The following is a 22,983-nucleotide window of genomic DNA, read 5'->3' as shown; positions in this document are numbered from 1 at the left end:
TTCTGATGAAAAGAAACAAATCAAGGAAAATAAATAACAAATATTACGAATTGGTAATTAAGTTAAATAATTACAATTTTTCAGAAACAAAATCGAAAGGCGACATATAAGAAATGCACGCAAGGAAGAAATATCTGGCAACACCAGCAAAGTTTTGAGACGATTTTGCGACGACTGCTAGAAAGGGGTGCTCACAGTTTGATGCTAAAGATGTCTCAAAATGTAGACGTCTACATTTTCAGACACAATTTGGAACGAACTGTGAACACCCCAATTATAATCTGTCAAATACATATGGAGTAAACATTTTTGTCCTCCTATATCCTCGATTCGTTCCAATCAACGACTTAAGAAAAAGATGCTCTATTTAATGAAGGGGGGACGACGGCATGATATTTTTACATTGGCAATTTGTTGGATTTTCGAACTGTTGAAGAGAAATTGCTGTACTCGTTGGAACTTTTTTTATAACTCTAACCAATATAAAAATTTAAAAAATTTTTCAATAAAAAAAGGCAATTTATAAAAAAGGTATTATACTCATTTTACAAGCAACCATATTATTAAGAAAAATCGCAAAATAAAGTACATACCTCACGCCTCACTTTCCATGTTGACAAAACTATTAGTTGTTTTTAAGAATAAAATGACAAGCGGATTTTATCATCGCTTTAAACAAAAAATTATTTAACTCGACGCACGACAAAAACCCAACTTGCGTTAAATGTCAAAATTTTTGTGTTACATTGTGGACTGGTTTATAAGGAGTATAAGAAAGGTATGTATGATAAGATTTAAAGACTTCTGTTTTTCTATTTTTGTCGTCGTAATTAGTCACTTTGTCCTTATGTGCATCTAAACGCATCATATATATATATAATACTTCTATATTAGGTTCGTTCGCGTAGCTGTTAATTGTTCATGTTTAACCAAAACTTACAAGTTTTTGCGTTCGCGTACGCAAAAAACTTGCAAAGTAGGGGAAATTGAGAGAGCAAAGTGACATTTCATTTTGAGGGGAAGCTGCTGGTTTCTGTTGGAAAAATTTTTGCCAACAGCAATTTGCCAACAGGAAAACAGCTGATCAAAAACAGCTGGTTGGCATTTACGCAAATCACAAAATTGAATTTGATGGTTTGGAAGTTAAAAATTACAAAATGCGACTAATTAAACTTGTAAGAAGTAAGTAGTTATTTGTTTAATCAATAAACTGTGCCAGGATACCACTTTGTAATGAGTTTTCGAACGTTTTAAATTTTACACTTTTGAATGTAAACAAAAATTATATCAGCTGTTCGTCTAACTTGCAAGTTTCTGAAAATTTTCTGTTCGCGTACTATTTTGGATATTTCTCTCTTGTGAGCGAACAGATGACATTTCGCCGGAATTTGGCAGTTGGTTGGTTTCTGTTGGAGATTTTAAACGAACGCACCTATTGTTGCAAAATGCATGGTACATTCCCCACCAACGTCTGTCAAGTTAGCACTAGGCTTTTCGAAATTGGAAAAGTTAACTATGATATTAATTGTAGCTTTTTTGTTGTAAATTTGTTGTGGAAAGGAACAATGTGAAGCTCTCATTTAAAAAAAAAATATTGTATGTAGTGCTAACTTGACACTATACAAGAATCGAGAGAATTAAGATATCCAATATATTACTGTGCCATTAATTGTAGCTTTTGACTGAAAACTTTGTTGTGAAAAGAAAAAATTTGTAGCTTTCGAGTTGACCTTTTTTTCGAATAAACTTTAGTGTGTGCTGCTAACTTGACACCATGCCCCAATGTTGATTGAGATAACGCAAATTTTACAACGGCATTAATTGTAGCTTCTTTATTACGAATTTGTTGTGAAAAGAAAAAAAATTGTGGCTTGTCACTTACTTAAAAAATCAAATTTACCTTAATTCATCAACCACTTGAAATATATAGTTGCGTTTGTTTACTCATTTCCAGTAAAATCCAGTAAAAGTTTTTACGAATTTTCATGTTTTGGCGTTTTCGTTTTCAAAAACTTGCAAAGTAGGGGAAATTGAGAGAGCGAAAAATGACAGTTCAAGTTTTACTGGATAAATTTTTACTTATAAGAATTTTCCAGTACGAAAAACTGCTGATCGCATGTTGCTGGATGAAATTTAAACTAATAAGGAAACTGTTTGGGGGGTTTTTATTGTAGAAATTCACAAAATAAACATATTTAAATATGAAATATATTGTTTTATTAGAAATATGCTGCGAATAATCAACCAATTTATCAGCTGTTCATGAAACTTGCAAATAATTACTGGAATAGCGTTCGCGTACTTTTTTGTAAATTTTTTCTATGAGAGCGAATTTTTAAAAATAAAGTTACTGGAGAGTTGATGGCAAGTTACTGGATAATTTGTAAACAAACACATTTAAGAGATTTGTTTATTGCGTTCACCAAATTTTCTGGGTTAAAACCTGTAAAACTGTCAAAAAGCAAAAAAAGCCAGAGAACCGAGTACGGGAACGCTTTCTGGTAAATTCTTGTAACTTCTTGCGAGTTAGGGAACGCAACTTATATTTAGGAGGGTTTCCAACTGTTTCAGAAGTCTTAGCTAACTTATGCACAAATCCGAAGACGAAGATAATGCGAAGACGAACGAAGAGTAATACAAATTTCTGCAGTATGAAAGGAAATAAAAATGAATCGTAGTGGTGATACACGTCATGGCATATGTCTATTTATAAGCTGATGGTACATATGATGAAGTTAATCTGGATCTGCTTCTCTATTGCTAAGTATTAATATTTTGCAATTCATATTGATTTGTTAAATTCAATTCAATACAATCAAAACGAATATTTCATGCACCGCCTTTAACTTGAATGTGATTTTAATAATATCACGTATTATACGTTTAAGTTTACGGCTCCGAAACAGCCTGCCGTCTAAGACGAAGGTGCTGGACTGATCCTTTTCTGTTTTGCTTGTGTCTATATATATGTCATATTACCAGCTCGCTTATATTGTGATGCATGTTTTCGTTCAATCGTGGTAGAAAATGGTAATGAATTCCTTATTTTCCCATTGGTTGATAAACTTCAACTTTAGTTCAGACCTAGGGCGATGAATCCACCTTTAGTACATTCATATGTATATATACAGTGACTCAAACAAGTGACGACGTGTTGTTTTTTTGTTTAATATTCACAATGTTTTTCAACTTTCTATTTTTTTTTTTGTTATTTTCATAAGACTAAAATTTGGCATTTTTGATATTATGCGCTAAAAATGTACACAGATCTTTTATTTAACTTTCAGCAAAAGCTGGGGCAAATTTTGGTTATAATTTGTTAAAAAAAACCTAAGGTAAAGTCGCCCTTACCCATATGATTATCATGTGCTAAGAAATAGTTTTCCGCATTTTCTGACAAACGTATTATTTTGAGTTGTGACTCTTTTGGAGACGGTGTGCGATATGTTCTAAAAATTCTGTTTAAAAAGTTGGAAATTTTAATGCAAGTTTATTCAATTTTTCTAAAGTTTTTTGTATAATTTTTTAAACTTTGATTTATATGGGCTGTTCGCAGTTCTCAAGAAAAATTTTGATAGAAAAAAACTTCTTTTCCATTTCTTATGTGTCATTTTATATGAAGTTTTCGTTTTTCTGGAGAGCTGCAGACAGCCCTTAAAGCCATGGTACATTAATTACAGGTATTGTCTTTCCAGAGAGCTAAAACAAAAAGCAAAGCCAAATAAAAGTAAAAGAATCAACATTGAACTGCGTCAAAAAGAAAATAAGGGAGCACGAGCTTCGATGTGAAGCGAAACTTTCTGGGAAGACAATACCTGTAATTATTGTACCATGCCTTAAAGCTTGAACGATATTTTTATAGAAAAGTAACAAAACAAATTAACTTAGAAAGTATTGTGAATACTAAAAAAATAAAAATCAACACGTAGTCACTTATTTGAGTCACTGTATGTGTGTACACGTATGTGTTTTTTTTTATAAATATACATGGTGGAATAATAACAAGGTGTTGTCAGTAGCGACGTGTTTGTTGTGATTTTGACAAGATCAGCATGCTTATTTTCAGTGCTGCCGATCTTAATTTTTATANTACATATGTACGTATCTATTAATTTATTTAAATCTCCAACGTCATTGATATTATCAAGCTATGGCAAAGTGGGCATGTGTGGTGTCGTGTTATCTCGACTGGTGTAGCGCAATGATGGCATATGCCACAAATCCAAATATTACTGGTCGGCTGTGTAATAGGCTTCCCTGAAGAAACGCAAGCCGGAAAGCGAGCGCCACAAATTGTACACGCAGGCAAACTATAAAGCGTATTTTGTAATATTAATAAATGAAATGTTTAAACGTGATATTGTCAATAAATTGCAAGATCGCACCTGTCAGGCACAGGCGCATTACAAGCATAACACTTAACCATTTCAACTTTGGCATCCTCGGAGGCATATTTTGCAAAAATGCTTGCGCCAAGCTCTTTGTATTCCTGAATTCTACGTTCCGTTATGCCTTCCAAGGATTCAAGTTTTGTGAAAGCCTTGGCGCAAGTGCCTAATGGAATTCGTTAGTTTGTTTAAAATCATATCATACGAGTATAATTAAAAAAAAATGTATTAACACACCGAAAGAGCGATCGGCGCAACTGGCCAACGCTAGCGTATTATAGACGTCTTCTACGGGCAGGATATCATCATAATCACGCAAGCGTAGTGCAGTTACCACAGCACTGTGCACAATTCCGAAACGCAGTTGTCGTTGTGCCAACATCCTAAGTAAAATGGAAGAATTGTAGTAAAAATTATAGCACCAAGGCCTGTTCTGCTACTTGGCATTACCGTTACATACATAAAATGATAGGCTTCGGCAGCGTGCCACATATGCTCAACCACGTGTGCATCCTCGGGAGTCATTGTGTCCAACAAAGAGTTCCGATCCACTTTGTAACTCAACTCGGCTGTGCTCAACGTCTTTAAATGTTCTTCGGCAAGCAAGGCAGCCAGTATGTACAGTTTTTTAATGCGCAACATGCTGGCGTCCTTCTCCGCTTCGCGTTGCGCCAATTTACCCAACAGGCGTGCTGCATCCAAATAACGGCCGGCTTTCTTTTGCAACTCTATTGCTTCCGGCAGGCGATCCTCCTTAATCAGTTGAGCTGCATGCTTGCTCAATAAATTACCAATTTGTGGCATATCGAATTTACGCGCGAGCTGTAGCGCCTCACCCCATTGTCGCAAGTTGACGCATGCATTTACTGCCGCTTTTGGATCGCCCATTTTTAAGTAGGCTTTTACCGCTTCTGAGCACATTCCTAAGAGAGTAGAGGCAAAATATGTACGTATATATCCATAAATTGGATGAAGCTGACTTATGTGTGCTATTTTGCTTACCAACAGAAGCCAACATTTCAGCAATCTTAGCAAGTAAAGGACTTTTCTCGGGCAACTTGTCAATGCACTGCTCCAGCTCGTCGAATCTCTCCAGATGATATAGAGCGTCCATTAGACCTTCAATGTGATGCGATTTTTCATAGTATTCCTTTGCGCTTTCCCTATAAGAAGTGGATATTTATTTCTGTAAAAAAATTATGGTTTCGGTAGGGTAAACTCCAATGCTAGTATTAACATTCCCCATGGGACAACTGACTGATGTGTCATCTGAGTATCAGACTTGGAGTATTAGCCCCTCAGATTATACATTAGATTTCTACTACGACGATTTTGAAAAATCTGATGGATACTTTCCTGTAGGTGTGACCTTGCATATGCATTGGTTAACTGGGATGTGTGTATTAGTTTCCGTCAGATTTGTCCAGTAGGGTTAGTTCTGCTCCCTATGAAAACAAGCTTGTACAAGTTGTTACCAAATCGCGTTCGTTTGAACAAAAAACTCGCAAGGACAGACCACAATGTTGACATTTGGAAAGGAAAAAGTCTTCCCAGCAAGCAGGATTGTGGCACACGGTTGCATTTTTGTCAACAATAATTTGAATCAATAAACTCTTTAAATTTAAAAATGTACACTACACTTCAAATAAAATGTATTATGTTCGAAATGCAACAGTGGACGCCAGCTGGCAGTGAAGATTGCAAATCTCTGCAAAGTCTCGTCCGCGCTAAACTTTGTAAGTTTCTCTCTTTGGGAGAGTAAGATACCTTAATCTTTAAATTTTGTTGCTTGATAATTTCAGCTGGCTAATTTTGCATTTCTGTCTTTTGTCTAATTTGGGAGATATTCGTTCATTACTCCCCTGTAAGTTGCTGCTGGATTTTTTCCACTGTAAATCTATTCGAACAGATCAAGTTTCATAATGGGTAATGTTCCCTATGTACATATGTATGTATGTAGTATGTATACGGTGACCATCCGTCCTGTATTATACGGGACAGTCGTCTTTTTTGACCAATTGTCCTGGTAATTAATTTATTTTATACGGGACGCTAAATGTTCTGTATTTCTTTCAATGTCCTGTATCTGTCCCGTATTCGATGTTCGTTAATTCGACGCCTTAACAGCTCATTAAAATGGCATGCCTATGAACGAGTTTTAAGTTGTTTTGTATATGAACACAATTTTCTCCATTAACAGTTATTATTTTTCAATCTGGATGCCTGTGATTCGAAGTGAGGAACATATACAGTGACCAAAATATAAATTAGGACTCTACATTTTAGCAAGGTTTGCATATTTTCTTTTGTTTATTATTATTATTTATGAAAGTAAAGCTCCTTTCCTAAAAAAAACCAAATAAATCCACATATCCGACATTGCGCAAAAACTATGAAAAATAATTCTGCAAAGATTCACCAAAATTTCGCACTTTTTAATCAGAAACTTAAAAAAAAAATTGCTTGAAGTTTTGTAGCTCATTAAAATGAGTATAATACAGTGCAACGTGCTGCTCATTTCCTTTCCTATAAAAAAATTTCGAACATACATACATACTCTGTATGAAAAAAATGCGTGTGTAAAAAAAATGCCAAAAATTAACGATTAGTCCTAGCTACTTCAAGCTTGTACTTTATTATACTTAAATTTAAGGAATTTTTTGTAAAAAATGTTGGGTAAAAATGTCGAGAACCGTATCCTAAAAATGTGTGATGCTACTAAAAGAGTGCTGTTTCAAGGCTAATACATCTAGGATCGTTTAAAATGGTTTTAAGATCTTTTAGCTTTTGTGGAAAAAATTCGCAAAATTATTTTTGTCCCGTACTCGGCTCCCATAAATATGGTCACCATAAGTATGTACTATAAAATATCAATATTCAACGCGATTTTTAGTAACTTTAAAATTGCACTTTATTACAGGGAAAGAACCACAGTTAATGATGAAAACTGTCATTGAAAAATTCACTATGAAGGAAGGATCGTTAAATCTTTTAATTAATGTTTCCTCTCAGAGTTAAAAATTATGAAATACAAAATTTAAGTATGGCCGCAGTTGCGGCCCTCTAGTTTTGTGGCATCACTCACTTTTTTCATTCAGTTTGAAATAAAATATAAAAATAAGTATTTATATCATTTTGCGCGCACTGGCTCAACAGACGCAATGGTTAAGTGAGCCGAGCACTGCCTGCCATTCGAGAGATCCGAGAACGATCCTTGGCAACGGTTTTTTCTTTTTTTATTCAATTTTTTGTTTTAATTTTTACGTTTTATTGCGTTTTTTCATTTAATTTTTAGAAACTACTAAAAGACAAACAAAACCACTAACTGGCCAATTCTGGCATCTGTGTTTCAACTCACTACAGTCTTTTGAAAGACAAAAGCCTTTATATTCCGGCAACTATCTTGAAAGATCTTTTCTGTATTTCGAATGACTAATTAAAAGATCTGCTAAAGAGGAGGATAGCGTTATTCTATTTGTCGTTTAGCAATAGGTTTTCTAAAAACTAAACGACATTAAAAAAAAATATTTTTTTAAACAACCAAAACTAAAATTTTGAGAAAACTAAGTAAAATAAGAAAAAAAATAATCAAAGTTTTCAAACATTATATTAAATAAAAAAATATTTTTTAAGCAATAAAAATTAAAAACGAAAAGAAAAAATTTAATAAAAAAGAAAAAAAAAATCTGTTGCCGAGGATCGAACTCGGATCTCTCGAATGGCACAAAAGTGCTCCGCTCACTACTCTCCGTGTTCCGTGCTACAGCAACGTTATCGAAATTGAAATTTATTGGAAACAAACAAAAAAATTCACAATCATTTGTTAAAAAGTTAAGTAAAGGTTTTTGTTTACTTATTTTTAATGCTCATTAAATGCTGTTAATGAATCATTAATTGACTCTCGAGAGGGAATTTTTTCAAATCTTTACTGAGGGACAACTTAAGTAATCGTTAAACGACTCTGAGTGCGAGAATCACCGAGAATCAAATTTTTATTTGTAATTTTTATTTTATAAATCCAAAATAATTATTTTTGATTTTAATATTATATTTCTTAGATAATAATCATTGAAGACTGTTATTTATAAAAGTCATCAATAAAAATCAGTCAAAGACTTTTACTTTTAAGAGCCATCAATATAAATCAGTCACCGACTTTTATTTTTTAAGTCATACCTATAAAAGTCATTATCATTTTTTGCAGTTAAGAAGATGTTGGAGAACAAAAGTTAAACCGTATGAGATACTATTTCTTTGTATCTGTAGCGGTATAGATAAGTTTTCCCATCGCTCGAGCAACATCTCTTTATGATTAGCTAATGCAGCTTCGAAGTTGAAATTTGGCTAACTCAACCGCCATGGTATTTATAAGAAGATTACCAAATTTTGAACCATCGGGCTACGCCCACCTCGACCGCCCATACAACATTATTTGTAGCTTTATAGATTTTAATGAGAAGTTAGTAAATATTATACGTTCATATTTATATAAAGTAAAGTTGCAGTAGTGTGATATATTTACTCAAAAACCTCTGGACCGATTTTGGCGAAATTTTGACACAAGACATGTATTTGGAGAAGGTTTAAATTATGTTAGTTTGCAATCCGGTAAATACCTATTAAAAAATTAATTCAATGAAGTTAAATTAATTACTTCAATATGGGTATCAATCGAAATGGTGTTGAAAACGATTTATTTCCAAGCAACATGTGGGAGGGTTGCCATCTGTTAAAAAAATTTAATTCAACATGGGAATTAGGTAACTGGAATACGTATCACAATATGGGTGTCAGGTGAGGTGGGTTGTAGTCTGAAAATGTGTACACGAAGGCCTCAGAAAAAATAGGTTTAAGAAAGTTTCACTTTGAAAATTTGTTGATGAGGGTTGCCAACTATTTAATTATTTGATAACTTGAATGAGTTCTTACAATATGGATATCAATCCAAAGAGTTTTGAAATGCTTCATTTCTAAACTACATGTAGGAGGGCCGCCATCTGTTTAAAAAGTCAAACTGAGCTTGAATTAAGGGAATTAGGTAATTTAGATAAGTATCACAATCGGCATCAGACGAAAGAGCTGAACTCTCTTCCCCCACTTATCCACACAAAACCGGTTTAAGGCGGACTGCGCACTCCAGTGTGCGGAGGCCCATAGAGATGGAAGAAATTGTAATAGAAATGGAAGAAACTGTAAAAGATAACGGCGAATTCCAAAAAAGAGCTGATATCAGCTCTAGACAGTTTTTGGCAATCACCTGATAGTGTTTTTACTTAGTAAACTGTACGATGGTTTAAATAACGTAAAAACGACAATAGGCAACGAAAATCAGTTTTGCCAATTTTAAAGACAATTAAAATATCAATGAGTTTGCAAATGGTACCACCTAATGCCGAATTTCCACTAGGCATTGAAATTACAAAAAATGTATGCCATTTAAAAAAAAATGCCATGTGGAAATGAACTTAATAACTATTTTTGAATTTAAAATCCAGCATTATATAAAAAATATATCTAATTTTAAGGTAATTCGAAATTTTGGCTTTCAGTCTTGAAAATTGCATTTATTTTCTCTTAGTTTGTAGAAATAATACACTCAAATTCTTAAGTTTATTTTCATTTCATTGGGTATCGATTACCGTGGAGTGAGCCATATCAATATGTACATACATACATATGTATATGTATTAGGGTGGTCCACAAAAGGCTTGGTTTCACCCAAGCAACAAGCGACCTATTGCATGTGACACTGTTTGTTATGACCAGGGAACGTTTTTTATGGAAATTTCCCTTTTTTCTGCTAAAGAGATAGAGTATATTCGATTAAGAATGTCCCCGATTTAGCTTTCCCTGATTCCATATATGTATACACATTTGATGTTGCCTTTTTGGCTTTTCTACATTTAAAAAAGTGATTATAGCGAGGATAAAGCTCTTATTCCTGATAATATGAAAGTTTCAACGTTCCATATTTAAATTGGGCGCCGCTTGTATCAACTCACGCCGAGCGCACGTTTAGTACATTCAAGGCTTTTCTTCGCGAGAACCGAATGAAAATGCTGTCAGAAAACTTCAAAATGCATTTTGTGGTTCAATGTTACTACAACTATAGAGATTAAAGTTTTGTGAGTTGAAAACTCGAAAGGAGAAATTAGTCGAAGATCAAAGTACGAATTATTCATATAATGAAACTAGTTCATAGTTCTCCTTTTACTTGTTATATAAACAATTCTAAAATAAATGTATTTTTTGATTATTTTTCGGGTTTGGTTATTTTCGATACTTTTCGGTTCTGCGGGGTTGGCAGAAAGAATTTTCCAAAAAGTTGATTTTCCTGTGTGTTTGGACCTCTTAACAGGCGCCATAGGCGGTGCGTCTGACTCGCGAGTCATTTGTGTACGTGTGGACTCGACCTGCGACTACACACAGTTGACGCATTCAGGGTCATGCCAGAGTCATGTCGGTGTAACTTATTTATTTTCACTAACACATCCAAACCAACTCGCGAGTCAGACGCAACGTGTATGCCGCCTATAATGTAGATCGATGATGTCAACTTACAGTCTCTTATTTTTTACTTTTTGCTTACCATGAACGTAAACTTGCAAAATGGTTGCCAATTTCACGCCAAGCTGTTTCCATTTGCTGATCTGAGACGCCGGATCCCATTCGATACAGCTGCACGGCACGAAACCAGTCGCACAACGTTATACGCAGAGTTATTGCCAAATCTCTGTAAATTCAAAAAGAACACCAGCTAAGGTGAAATATTTGTCTACATATCGATGGTCCTCTGCAATAACAATACAACAAAACATTTTTTTTATTTTTCTGTAGAGCCAATTAAAGTTTTTACGTTTCATAATTTAGCAATAATATGTACATATATCTTGCAACGTAATTATTGGGGATTTTTCGAAGTTATTTTGTAGAGAAACTATGTAAGCTTACAAATTATGACTGCTTAATAAAGATTTAGTAAGGATTAGATTGAAGAAGACGAAATAAGAAACTATTATTAACCCTTTGAGGACCGTTGTTGCAACATTATAGGCAACATTGACATTTTGATTATGTATATATCTTGTTTGAATTATAAAACTAATTAGTTTTCACCACCTTTTCGTAGTGACTACAACATTAAAATAAAATACATATAATAAATTATTATTTTTGCTTACCAGGGGCCCGGCGGGCCCGTGTCCATCTCTACTATAGTTATAATTGGTCGATTTTGTTAAACGGTAATGTTGGAATTTCATCAGAATTTCGAAAATTGCAAGCTTTCCGAAACTTTTTATAGTTCAAACGTGCAAACGTGCTAAGCCCACCTTTTATGAAAATTGAGATTTTAATGCAGTAAGATAGCACAATTCAAAATATATCATTACAACAAAAAAAGTTGCCGCAATGTCGTTCTTGCTTGTTGCTATGCAGTGGTATAAGGGTAGGCAACTAATTTTTGTGAATTCCCCGATTTCAACAATGAATGTCTCCTTATTTACAAAAAAAAAATTGTGTGTATTTTGACATATTGCTGGTCTGTCTGTTTATTTTCTTTTTAATATAATTCGGCTATGTATGTATTCATAGACCAAACCAAACTTTTATAAAGTTAGTTAACAAATGAAGGAAACAATGAACATATAATGTTTACACACATACAGTGGTCGAAAAAGTTTTATTTAGTTACGCAAAATCTTGACAAGTTTTCCCAATTATTATTATTTTTTGTTAGTTATTAATTTGAATTCTTTTTTTTTTAATTTTTTTTTATATTCTTTAACAAAAACCATATACACCCAAATTTCAATCTTTGTGTAATATTAAAAAAAAATTAACAAAATTTTGTTAAAATTTCGAGATTTTTAATTAGATCTTCTGAAAGATTTTGAGTATTTAGTTTTGTAGCACACTCAATTCGAGTAAGTGCAAGTTTAAAGTACACATACAATTGTGTTTATTCGCAAATGCGAAAAAAACCTAAATCAAACATATTGCAAATCATTACTTTTAGTTGCAGTTGCATTTCTAACGCGACTTTTTTACCTTTTTATCTTTGAAATCGGCCAATCACTACGCGCATCTACCATATAACGGTAATTTACAGAAATACGAAAACTGCGATAAATCAATAATTACTAAAGCCAATTTACTTAAAACCGATGATTGCGATAACCACTTAGCAGAAAATTAGGTTATCAGAAATTCTTGGATAGTGGGCGTGGCGCCACCCACTTATGATTTATCAGTTTGTACCAAACTCGGTGCACTTAATAATCCTGCTACGGAAGAGTAATTCGTTGAAAATTATCAAAATCGGACCAAAATGATACCCTCTTCCCGTATATCTAACGGTAAATTTCAGAAATACGGAGGCTGATATTTCAATAACTGAGGACGCTAATTTACTCCAATGCTTAATCATAAATAAGACTGCTATAGACATTTAGGAATTGGGTGTTGCACCGCCCACTTTCTAACTACAATTGAGTCTAACTCAGAATATAATCGAAAAAGCTCGAAATCGGGAAAAGCACTTCTGCTTATCAATCAAAGGTAGTTGAGAGAAAGTCGAAACGGCAATATTTGATTTTGATTTGATTGTTATTTTTGCTGAGAGCAATGAAATAAGACTGTATTAGGTTATTATTCATTTTAAAACAATAAACACTATTTAAAATAAACAACTAAATCTTTTAACAACAAAAAAAATGAAAAACAGGTTGATAGAAAATGTGGTAAGTCCCAAAAGAGCCTATAAGTCTGCAACAGTTTAATTTTGAAATTGGCCGATTATTGATACTGAAACAAGACGAACTAAGGAAGAGAACTGCATTTACAGATTAGGAAAATATTAAAACAAAAAAAGTTAAACGGTGTTTTGTACCTCCTGAAAAATTAAAAAAAAAAATGGACTTAGCACGTTTGCACACTAAGCCAACGATTTGTTATATGTAATAATCATCTAAGCTAGACTACCTTCTATCTGCGTCCATGTACAATTTCTCTGCCTCTTCGAACTCGCCATAGAAGGCTGCCACTTCTGCTTTTTGCAACATGGCCGACGATATATTTCGCAAGCGCTTTATCAACTGTATTCCCGGATAATTTGCACAGCGAACGAATGCATTCTCGGCCACATCCAATTCGAGTTTCTTCAATGCCGCCTCAGCTAATAGACGCCATAGACGTGGATGTGGGTTGTCTTCGATGAATTGCTTAGCATCTTCCAAGCCCACGTGCTGGAGCAGATCATCGGTATCACGCAATGATTTAACACGCAACTGTATAATATGACTGATGGAATTCTGAGTTTCATCGCCACTTATTATATCATCGAGGAGGACACTCGTAATTTCTAAATCTTCGAAAGTGCAAATATAACCGGAACAAGAAATAGGTTCCTCAGGATCATTGCCACGAAACACATACATGCGCGTTTTCTCCATTAAAGCGAGTAGCAAGGGATTATCTTTGGCCCAACAAATGGCCCATACATCCTTCCGTTCAACGCGATTAAAGTTCAATTGTGACTCGCGATTATCGTCCAAGTCAAGCAAAGTCATGATACCAGCATCATCGATTACCGCTGCACGGCTTCAAAAACGGGTAGAGAAAAATTTTATTTATTTATCTACTTATTATAGTATATTTATGAACAATTAGCCTCATTGCGTTAGTCGTAAATTAGACTAAATTGTACGACTCGACAACGACGAACTATCCAGTGCTGCCAAGTTTTTCCGTCTTAATGTACTAGTCGAGTCAAAATTTTAGGCGATCCCGATACGATTCGACACTCGCAATGAGGCTGAGTATATTTTTACAGACTATGAGAAAATTAAAGTGTTTAATTTAAATACTTAAATTAGGCAATTGAATTCAAAATGTACACAAAATATGATTTTAGTAGCGAAAATTCGAGTTCAATACAATTAGAGATTAGGTTCAATTCATTAATAGCTCGGCAAACGAGAGCATTCCGAGCGTAGTTTGTTTTACAATTTCTGCTATAAAATGTAAAGGCCGTATGCGGAATATTAAAATAAATCCGTTCCAAGAGGTAAGGACAGTCAACAGTTCCTTGAAAAATGCCCAACACAAAAGTTAAAGAAAGGACTGACTTTCTCTTTTCCATTGAAGGAAAGTTTGATGTCAAATATAACACCCCTCTTAATTTCTTAGTATGCTGCCTGAGATACGAGACGAGGTAACGAAAACATTTGTGGACTTAGTGAAAGTAACATAAAAACATTTATTGACATTGAGGGAAGGGCGCGATTGTACACACCAAGCGTGCAGGTTGTCAAGCTCCGTTTGAATTTTAAACATAGTTAAGAAGCATTAACTTATGTAATTTATAAAAAAATGCCCGCAACTCAAACACGACTTAAGCTAATTAAAAAAAAAAAACAGAATGGAAACCTAGACGCTCGCGTTTCGCGACTAAAATTTTATGTGCCAACATAAACAGTAGTAACATTTACAATATCGAGGACTTATATTCAGTACCCTCTATCTGCAATTTTCAGAAAAACTAGCTTCTGATACTGAAACCCATTTGGGACTTAACTGTTATCACTGATGTTAACTCTAACTTTCAAATTAAATGGTAAATTATACCAAGAAGCTTTTTATAAGGTTAGCATTAACACCATCGATGACACTTAATTCTTAGGTGGATTTTTATATCAGAAGCTGAGTCTTGTGGAAATTGCGGACAAAGGGTATTGAATATATGCCCTCGATATATTTATCTGCATATCGATGGCTGAGTGGAAGATCGACCTATCTCGGCAACCAGTTCGAAAACATTCTATCTCAAAAAACTTTTCAAGAACGCCCTATTTCAGAATTCGTTTCAAAAACGCCCTATCTCAGCTGTCGATTCAAAAACCCCCTATATCAGCATATTTTCAATACATTTTGAAGTGAGATAGGGCGTTTTTGATCCGAATTTTGAGATAGGGTTTTTTTCAATAAAACTCTGAAATAGGGCGTTCTTGAAAAGTTTTTTGAGATAGAGCGTTTTCGAACTGGCTACCGAGATAGGTCGATCTTCCACTCAGCCATCGATATGTACATATATAAAGTACCTACCTAGAATTGCAATTAATAACCATTTTATAGGGTCTTGAATTGAGCTTGTGACGATTGCGTAGCGCTACGTTCGGAACACTATACTCATTTACAACGCCCGAATCGCGTGCCACCAATAATATTTTTTCGGACATTGCTAGCGTGCAGATAGGATCTACATTGGCATGCGGCTTGTAGCCTTTGTTATCCGCGCTGCTACCGCCTGTAGCGATAACTAAGTCCTTGGCCATTTCGACACCGGTAGGTGTATCGTCTATGTGAAAACGATTCTCTTTGCGCGTCTTTGCACCATGTAAATTAGCGACGCTCTGAAAAAAAGAAATAAAAATATTTTTGTATCAATTAGCATTGTTTACACTCACCTTAGGTGTATTATAATGCCAGATAAGTACTTCGTCAAAAGAAGCTATTGTTACGTGCCCGGAATTGATGCCAACAAAATTTGGTCTCATGTCGGTGTATTTTGCTGTAATATGAAGAAAACAATTCGTTAAGATCTTGAGTTTATAGTGAAGATTATGACCTGTACTTTTCTACAAACAAATGTTGCCATTTAATTGGCCTCTCCTTAGTATTTGGGCGAAGAGGGCAACGTAAACGTCACGTTTTTCGTAAGAAAAGAAAATGTCAATAAAGGGATAGAGGGATACTTATAATAAAGGAGGACTATGGCCTTTGGTCTATTGTGCCTTTAAAGCTCAACACAAGACTTAGCTTAACCCTAAAGGTGCATTCACACAGAAAGCGGGGCCAAGTCGAGCCAAGCCGTTCCGAGCTTTAAAAGTAGGTATGGTTCCAACGGGGAGCATATAGGATCAAATGTGTCCGCGCTAATAACCACTAGGGAGCATAGATGCGAAAGTAAAACATTGAGTTCATTAAAAATCTTCATTGGGTCTGCATTATTGCTTTCGAACAACTTGTTTACTTTTTGCACCTGAAAATTAGGCAAATAGTAAAATCGGGTAAAAACGGCTAACTTTTTTTTACAAACCGGCTAACAAATCGGCTGCCGGCTAGATCGAATTTTCTCCGGCTAGTTGCTATCAAAACCGGCTAAATCTAGCCGGAAAACGGCTAAAATGGCAACGCTGGTAATAAAGTACCTTAAATTCCATTCTTAACTTACAATCCACTGTAGTTCCGATAGAGTTGCACAGCAAAAGCTGATAGCATTTATCTATACTTTCGGTCTGATTGTTATTTTCTTTAGTATCGCTGACATGAATATCCTTCATATTAGTATTTAAGCATTCCACAGCAATAACGCAATGCTCATTGCAGGCTGCCATTCCTAATGCTGGCTCCACTTCCTTTAAGAAACTCTGAAAATAATATATTATACGTATTTTCAATCATATTGAAGCCAATAATCAACCAGCCACACCTGATTCGAAATGGTATTCCAGAAAGTGATTACATTGGTCGTTGCGTTGCGTGTAAAATTACTGCTGTTCCTGTTTAAAAATACGACAGTTTTCTCAAAGTAACACCACATATAATCCGGACGTATGTTGGCGAAATAGATGAATGAATCAACAGCCATTGCTATGCGTAGCGACTTCCCTTCCCAAGAAAGCGATGCGATATCATAGCCTGGTACCTTTAAAGTTCGCAACAGCTGACCGAAAGGTGAATAAAAGCTTACTTGATTCAATTCCTTTGAGCTGGGATAGTCTATAAGAGTACCGCAGATGGCTAACACGGAACCGTCATGATTCCACTCAGCGTCTATATTACGCATGCCAGTGTCGATAAGTACGGGCGCTTTATACGTAAAATATATGAAGAAAAAATTAAGTATGTTCTTAATGAACGTACATACATAAGGACTGCATCGACCATAATTTGTAACTTTTGAAAATGCCCTTGAGATAGACTGTCAAAAAGTACTAATTTTTTTCAACGGCAATAGTTCTGTTCGCTATGCGAATGCCAGCAGAATAAGGTATCTTACTCTCCCAAAGAGAGAATTAGCGATCAGGAATTAGCAAACATTTGGAAGCTTCACTGCCAGCTGGCGTCCACGGTTGCATTTCGAGCATAATCAATTTTCTAAATTATTTCAGGTGGAAAACAAAACAGGACCTATATGTATATTTCTTCTTATTCTGACTTTCTTCAACATACACTTCAATTTCTTTGTGAAAGTCACTGTCGGATTTCCTATATCGACAGTGGTGTCGACTGCGTTCCTGTTACGAATACAGCTTTTTCAGCCGAGTCCCTTTGAAATGTTTGGAATTATTTGAATAAACAAATATTTATATACTTACATACTGCAAAAAAATGTGGAACCAGTCAGTCTATGGTGCAAAGATGCAAGAAGAGAAATAATTTAGAAAATCGGAAGAAGCAAAAAGCGGCAAAGGCTAGCGAGAAGCAGAAAAAAACTATAAAAACACGAGCCCGAAAGCTGTGCAATTTGATGAGAGAAAAAGCTTACGTCATTTTAGACGATGAAGCCTACGTAAAAGCATACTTCAGCACGCTTCCAGGACCGCAGTACTACTTCAAAGGCGAAACACTCCCAGATGCAGATACTTCAATCAATATTGAAAAATCTGGAGCTAAGTATCTTGTGTGGCAGGCAATTTGCCAATGTGGCAAAAGGACCCCTCATTTTTGACAACAGGCCCAATTAACAGAGAAATGAAAATCAAGGAGTGTTTAAAAAAAACCACTGCTGCCATTTGTTTTGGATCCACCATTAACTTTCTTGAATTTAAAAACACTGACTTCGTTCCAAAAATAGTGAATCCGCCAAGTGTCCCGCAGTGTCGGCCCATTGAGAGGTATTGGGCATTAGTTAAAAGCAACCTACGAAATACCAAAGAAACCGCTAAAAATGTTCAGGATTTCGACTTGAAATGGAACAGAGAGGACATACAGAAAAAGTTGTGGCAGGAGTGGGAAAAAATGTGATTTCGAAAATTTTTCGATAGTAAATAATATTGCGTAAAATATGGAATTTACAACAACTCAAAAAATTTAACCAGCCTACTTGTTTATGCTGCTTAAAAATTTTAGGTTACGTTCGCTTCAGTCCTTATGTACGAGTTTTTTTATGCATGCATTTAGACTAAGCTACCACTTACTGTCATCGCTTTCATTGCGCATAATCTGTAATTTGCAAGTCTCATAGCAAATGGCTAATACTGGGCGATTAGAAGATGTGCGTCCGCTGAACCAGCACAGTGCCGAGATCCTAAAGTTTCGATTCGGACTCAGCGAAACACACTGTATATTCAGCTTCATCTATTTCAGAGTAGAAAGAAACTGACTTACATATCTGCGCATACATTCATACACATCCATGCACGAATAATCATTTTAATTACCCACCGCGAAATTCCCTTGATTATCGTACAAATGACATTCGCCAGTTGCTAAGCCAAATAGTATCAGTCGATTATCGGGGCTCCATTGTACACTGGTTAAATGCGTGTTCTTCAATTCCTTTCCCCAGATGCGATTTCCATCAACCGAGCCTTGAAATATGCAACGAATTATAATTATTTTGTAGGTACGCACATAAAAGCGCATCGAATATCAATCGATGTGTACATGCAACATGCAACAACATACGCACTTATACACATTTCTAATTACATTGCAATACCTACCAACAATAATAGCACCATCCTCGTAAACTATACAAATCTTTGCACCATCCGATGTCCAACTCATGCTATTTACGGTGGACTTCTTACGATCATTGGTCATCTCCTCATACCAGGAACCTTTGTAGAGCATCCAAACCATAATCACACCATCCAGATCGGACGATGTCAACTTCTGTTGTGTCTCATTCCAGGTAACAACTTTGACGGCCTCTTTGTGTCCATCTAATGTTTGATTCATTGACAAGTTGGATACCGCAGCAAGATTACCTTTATTTTGCCCATTGGATGCTAAAGTCTCTATTAATGAAGGGCATACCCTATAGAACGGAAAAATGTTACCTTGCTCTAATTTTAACACTTTCAGCAATCCCTCGGAGCCGGCTACGGCTATGTAGCCCTGATCTTTGTTCCACGCAATGCAATTCAGTTTTACATTATTTGGTATTGCAATCTGAATATAATATATAATTCATTATTAACACTATATAGATATAGTATAGAAATGCTTTTTAAAAAAATACCCACCTTTTTACTTAAATAGACGAACATTTTGCACAAGATTACTTGTTTTCTCTGTCTTATGCGGGTACCATGGCGGGTACAAACAAATGTAGAGAATTACGTTTACGACCAAAACGCATAACAAAACTCGTTCCCATGGCGCACCGTTTTTGTGTTTACCATCACAACCACCTGCTAGTATACGGCTTTTGCTCCGATTCCATTTGTATTCTTATGAACGCTCACACACATCCGTCAAAACTGGTCATTCACGTATGCGCATATGCGAATGCTTTGCTTACGCACACAGTTGAGTGTGAGCTTGAAAAATAGGCATATTATGCATTTTAAATTAGTTTTAATTCTATAATTCTGCAAAATGTTAAGTAATAACGAAGACATTGGTCAAAATAAAAAGCTCACGCTCGCATTGAACTGTATAACAGACTTAAGAGTTCAATTGAAGGTGTTTCCCTTCTTCCGAATGTCGACTTATGTACATATCGTCGCCTGGGTAAAAGATTGTCGTAAGCGCAGTTTTGACGATTTTTAGTTCTAGATGCAGTTATATTTTTTTGAAATAAGTTCTTTCGATTGGTGTTATCAGTTTCTAGATATCCCCTTTAGTTTCCGAGATATTGAAGATATTTTTTCGATAATTTAGTAATAATTTAGTTAATCAATATCTTATCCATTTTTGGATTCCATCTTTAGTTTCCGAGATATTGAGTTAAAAGTGTCGTTAATTTAGTAGAAATTTTGATCACATTTTGTCGTATTTCACACAAAGTGCCTGCCAAATTGTGGACAAATGACGCTTACGACAATATTTTACTAAAGAAAATCCTTCATAAACTTAAAACTAATTAACAATAAACATTAAAAATTAAATAATTTAAGAATTTTGTGAACTAAATACTAACATTTTCAGAGACTTTGGAGAAAATCTATCTTCGCGTTTTTGAGAGATTGCATTCCAAACTTCAAACGCGATTTCCCACAACCTGCCGAAATTAACATACGACAATCTTTTACCCAGGCGACTATATGTATATGAGCTTTAATTCATACATCAAATGAGCGTCGATATGAGTCATATTGGACTCTTATTGGCCTCATATACGGCTCGTTTTGGACTCTTTTTGAGGCTCTCAAATGACTCTTATCGGCCTCATAAATGGTTGTTCTGCGAGTCTTAATGGCAGTGTTGCCAGTTTAGCCTTTTTGAGGCTAGATCTAGCTTTTTTCTTTGTCGTTTAGCTTCGAAATTTAGGATTTAGCTTCACGGCGTTTTTGTAGTATTTTCTCCTTTTAAAACTAGCATTTTTTTAAGGACAATATTTGTAGTAGCACTAAATTATTGTTCCGGTTCAGTTTTACTTGACGAAATGTTAAGCGAATATCACCCAGCGGCATCGCTCCGTCCGACGAAATTTGCTCAGCGAACTCGTTTTGTTTATACTTTAACAGTTTTTTCAGGGGCTCTTAAGTGTCCCTATTAAACTGAGATAAGCATGTTATTTCTTAGAACTCTGTACCCCACGGGATGTCAAGCACTACATCGTGAGGGAGAAAGGTAGTTAGTCGCCGCTGCTATGCCGTAGCCATTCGGGGGTCCTTAGCCTAGGCCTGCCAACATTTTCTAAAAATGTATAGTACTTTTTCTAAAAAATCTGAAAAATAGAGCACATTTAAAATATATATAGTTTTTTTTTTAAAGAAAAAGTAAAAATGCTTTTTAAGCGTACATCTTTTTTCTTTCTTATGCATTTCCTCTATAAAAAGATATATTTCTTTGAAAGTATCGTATGCTTTATCGCTATAAATATTTAAATTAATATAAATCAAAAGTTAATTTTTTATTAGTGAGATATTCGCTTTATTTTTCTCATCTCACCATTTCAAAATCTTAATAGAAAAACCTCCTGTGAATGCCGAAGTTGCAGGAATGGAGATCACAAGCGAAATAATTTAAAGTAAATTTGGTAAACCCTTCTACGTATTTGTAAAAGTGTGTAAAAGTGTTGCCATTTTTTATCTGTGGACCTTTTGTTTCAAAGTAGATTTATTTTAATATTGATATTTCAATATCATCTATTTTAAATCATTTTTAAAGCAACCCTCCCCTTTATTATTAAAATAGTTTTATTAAACAACTTTTAGCATTTTATATGATTTTTTCGTTTTCTTGAGAACTGGAAACAGTTCCTAATGACCTAAGTGAATAAGTTAGTAATATTGTCAGAAAAATTTCGGATATGCAGTTTTGTAGCCCATTCAATTATAGTGTAATAAAGTGCAAGTTTCAAGGGACTTTAAAATAGCCCTGATTTTTGATTTTTTTTTTATATTATATCCATATAAAAATTTTGTCGAGCATACTTTGTATGAGAGAAAATGCGCAGCACCATCACCAAAAAAATTGTCAAAAATCACCGCTATTTTACAGTCACTTGAAACTTGCACTTTATTGTACCCCTTTGTTAACATTTTTTAACTCTGTATAAAGTTTTAATATTTTAATGAATATTAAACAAACAAAATAAAAATGTAAATACTAAAGATTAAAAAGTTTAGCTTTTCAAATGAGAATTTCAGATGTACATGACGTGTACAATTAATATATTTTTTATGATTTTCGTTTCAGTTCTCTCGCTATCGGTATCACGGCAATTTTTGTGTATAGCAACAATTTTCTAAAATTTTTGCATATGACAACACTGAGTTTGCTGCAGTTTGACCCAAGGCGAATTTATACATGGTGATGTTGTAAAATCAGCTGATTTCTTCGCTTTACATGTATTTTGTTTTTGCTTTTACTGACTTGACAGCACATCCATGGAAGAAAAAGGAAAGTTTCAATGTTCGCCAGGGACATTTCTAGAAGTAAAAACTAGTTGGCGCTATCATAAAGTCACATAGCAGGCAGCAAAAAAGCATATTGTTACGATTATCCTTGACCCCTTGAAGGATTTCCCAAAGCTTTCGGCTGGATTGTTAAATAAATGCTAACGATGACCAAATTGTAGTACAATTAACTTTATTGTACAATAAACAATTTCAATACTCAACAATACTCGCTAATACAGTAAAAACACTTTACAATACTTGTTAAAGCAATTACAACGCTTTACAAAACTTGTTTACACAATTAAACTTATAGCACTTTACTTGCAGCTTGCTGACTTGTAGCTCACTCCGGTGTTTGGTGGCGCCCTTATATACCTGCGCTCGCACTCATGGTAACTCTATTACGTTCTGAAGTTCATCGCTCATTCTCTTTCTCTCGCTGTTCGCAGTGTTCATCCAACTTGACGTTACTCTTTATGGAACATTGTACGTCATTCCTCGAACATTCTGCCTAT

The 22,983-nt window shown here is 34.9% G+C and overlaps 1 protein-coding gene across 3 annotated transcripts; it reads right to left on the bottom strand.

Annotated features, from left to right (window-relative positions):
• Positions 1 to 2,675: 2,675 nt before the first annotated feature.
• Oseg4 (intraflagellar transport protein Oseg4) lies at positions 2,676 to 20,172 on the bottom strand. Of its 3 annotated transcripts, none has more exons than XM_017636333.1 (17): positions 19,643 to 20,172; positions 19,457 to 19,568; positions 19,118 to 19,384; positions 18,837 to 18,982; positions 18,590 to 18,749; positions 16,879 to 17,258; positions 16,621 to 16,816; positions 15,854 to 15,957; positions 15,492 to 15,799; positions 13,371 to 13,988; positions 10,978 to 11,121; positions 5,391 to 5,551; positions 4,849 to 5,311; positions 4,626 to 4,771; positions 4,386 to 4,554; positions 4,102 to 4,310; positions 2,676 to 3,084 (listed from the first exon to the last, which is right to left on the bottom strand). In XM_017636333.1, the coding sequence occupies exons 1-16, from the start codon at positions 19,664 to 19,666 to the stop codon at positions 4,118 to 4,120; spliced, it is 3,591 nt and encodes a 1,196-aa protein (XP_017491822.1). In that variant the 5' UTR covers positions 19,667 to 20,172; the 3' UTR covers positions 2,676 to 3,084; positions 4,102 to 4,117. The 3 variants fall into 3 exon arrangements, 2 of the variants coding, with proteins under 2 accessions (XP_017491822.1, XP_017491815.1); XM_017636326.1 differs by having other exon boundaries at positions 19,118 to 19,405; positions 19,643 to 20,171; XR_001849520.1 differs by lacking the exons at positions 2,676 to 3,084; positions 4,102 to 4,310 and having other exon boundaries at positions 4,839 to 5,311; positions 19,118 to 19,405.
• Positions 20,173 to 22,983: the final 2,811 nt, after the last annotated feature.

Source organism: Rhagoletis zephyria, unplaced genomic scaffold (assembly GCF_001687245.7).
Source record: "Rhagoletis zephyria isolate East Lansing unplaced genomic scaffold, Rhagoletis_zephyria_1.1 Rzeph_scaffold_00125, whole genome shotgun sequence".
NCBI lineage: Eukaryota > Metazoa > Arthropoda > Insecta > Diptera > Tephritidae > Rhagoletis > Rhagoletis zephyria.
Note: the sequence above shows the minus strand (reverse complement) of the source record. Positions and strands in the feature narration are given on the sequence as shown.

Coding starts and splice junctions, on each gene's coding strand:
- Oseg4 (XM_017636326.1), bottom strand. CDS start 19,666: ATGTTCGTCTATTTAAGTAAAAAG. Junction 18,750..18,836: donor ATAATCAAGGGAATTTCGCG/GTGGGTAATTAA, acceptor ACTCTGAAATAG/ATGAAGCTGAATATACAGTG. Junction 16,817..16,878: donor GGAATACCATTTCGAATCAG/GTGTGGCTGGTT, acceptor TATTATTTTCAG/AGTTTCTTAAAGGAAGTGGA.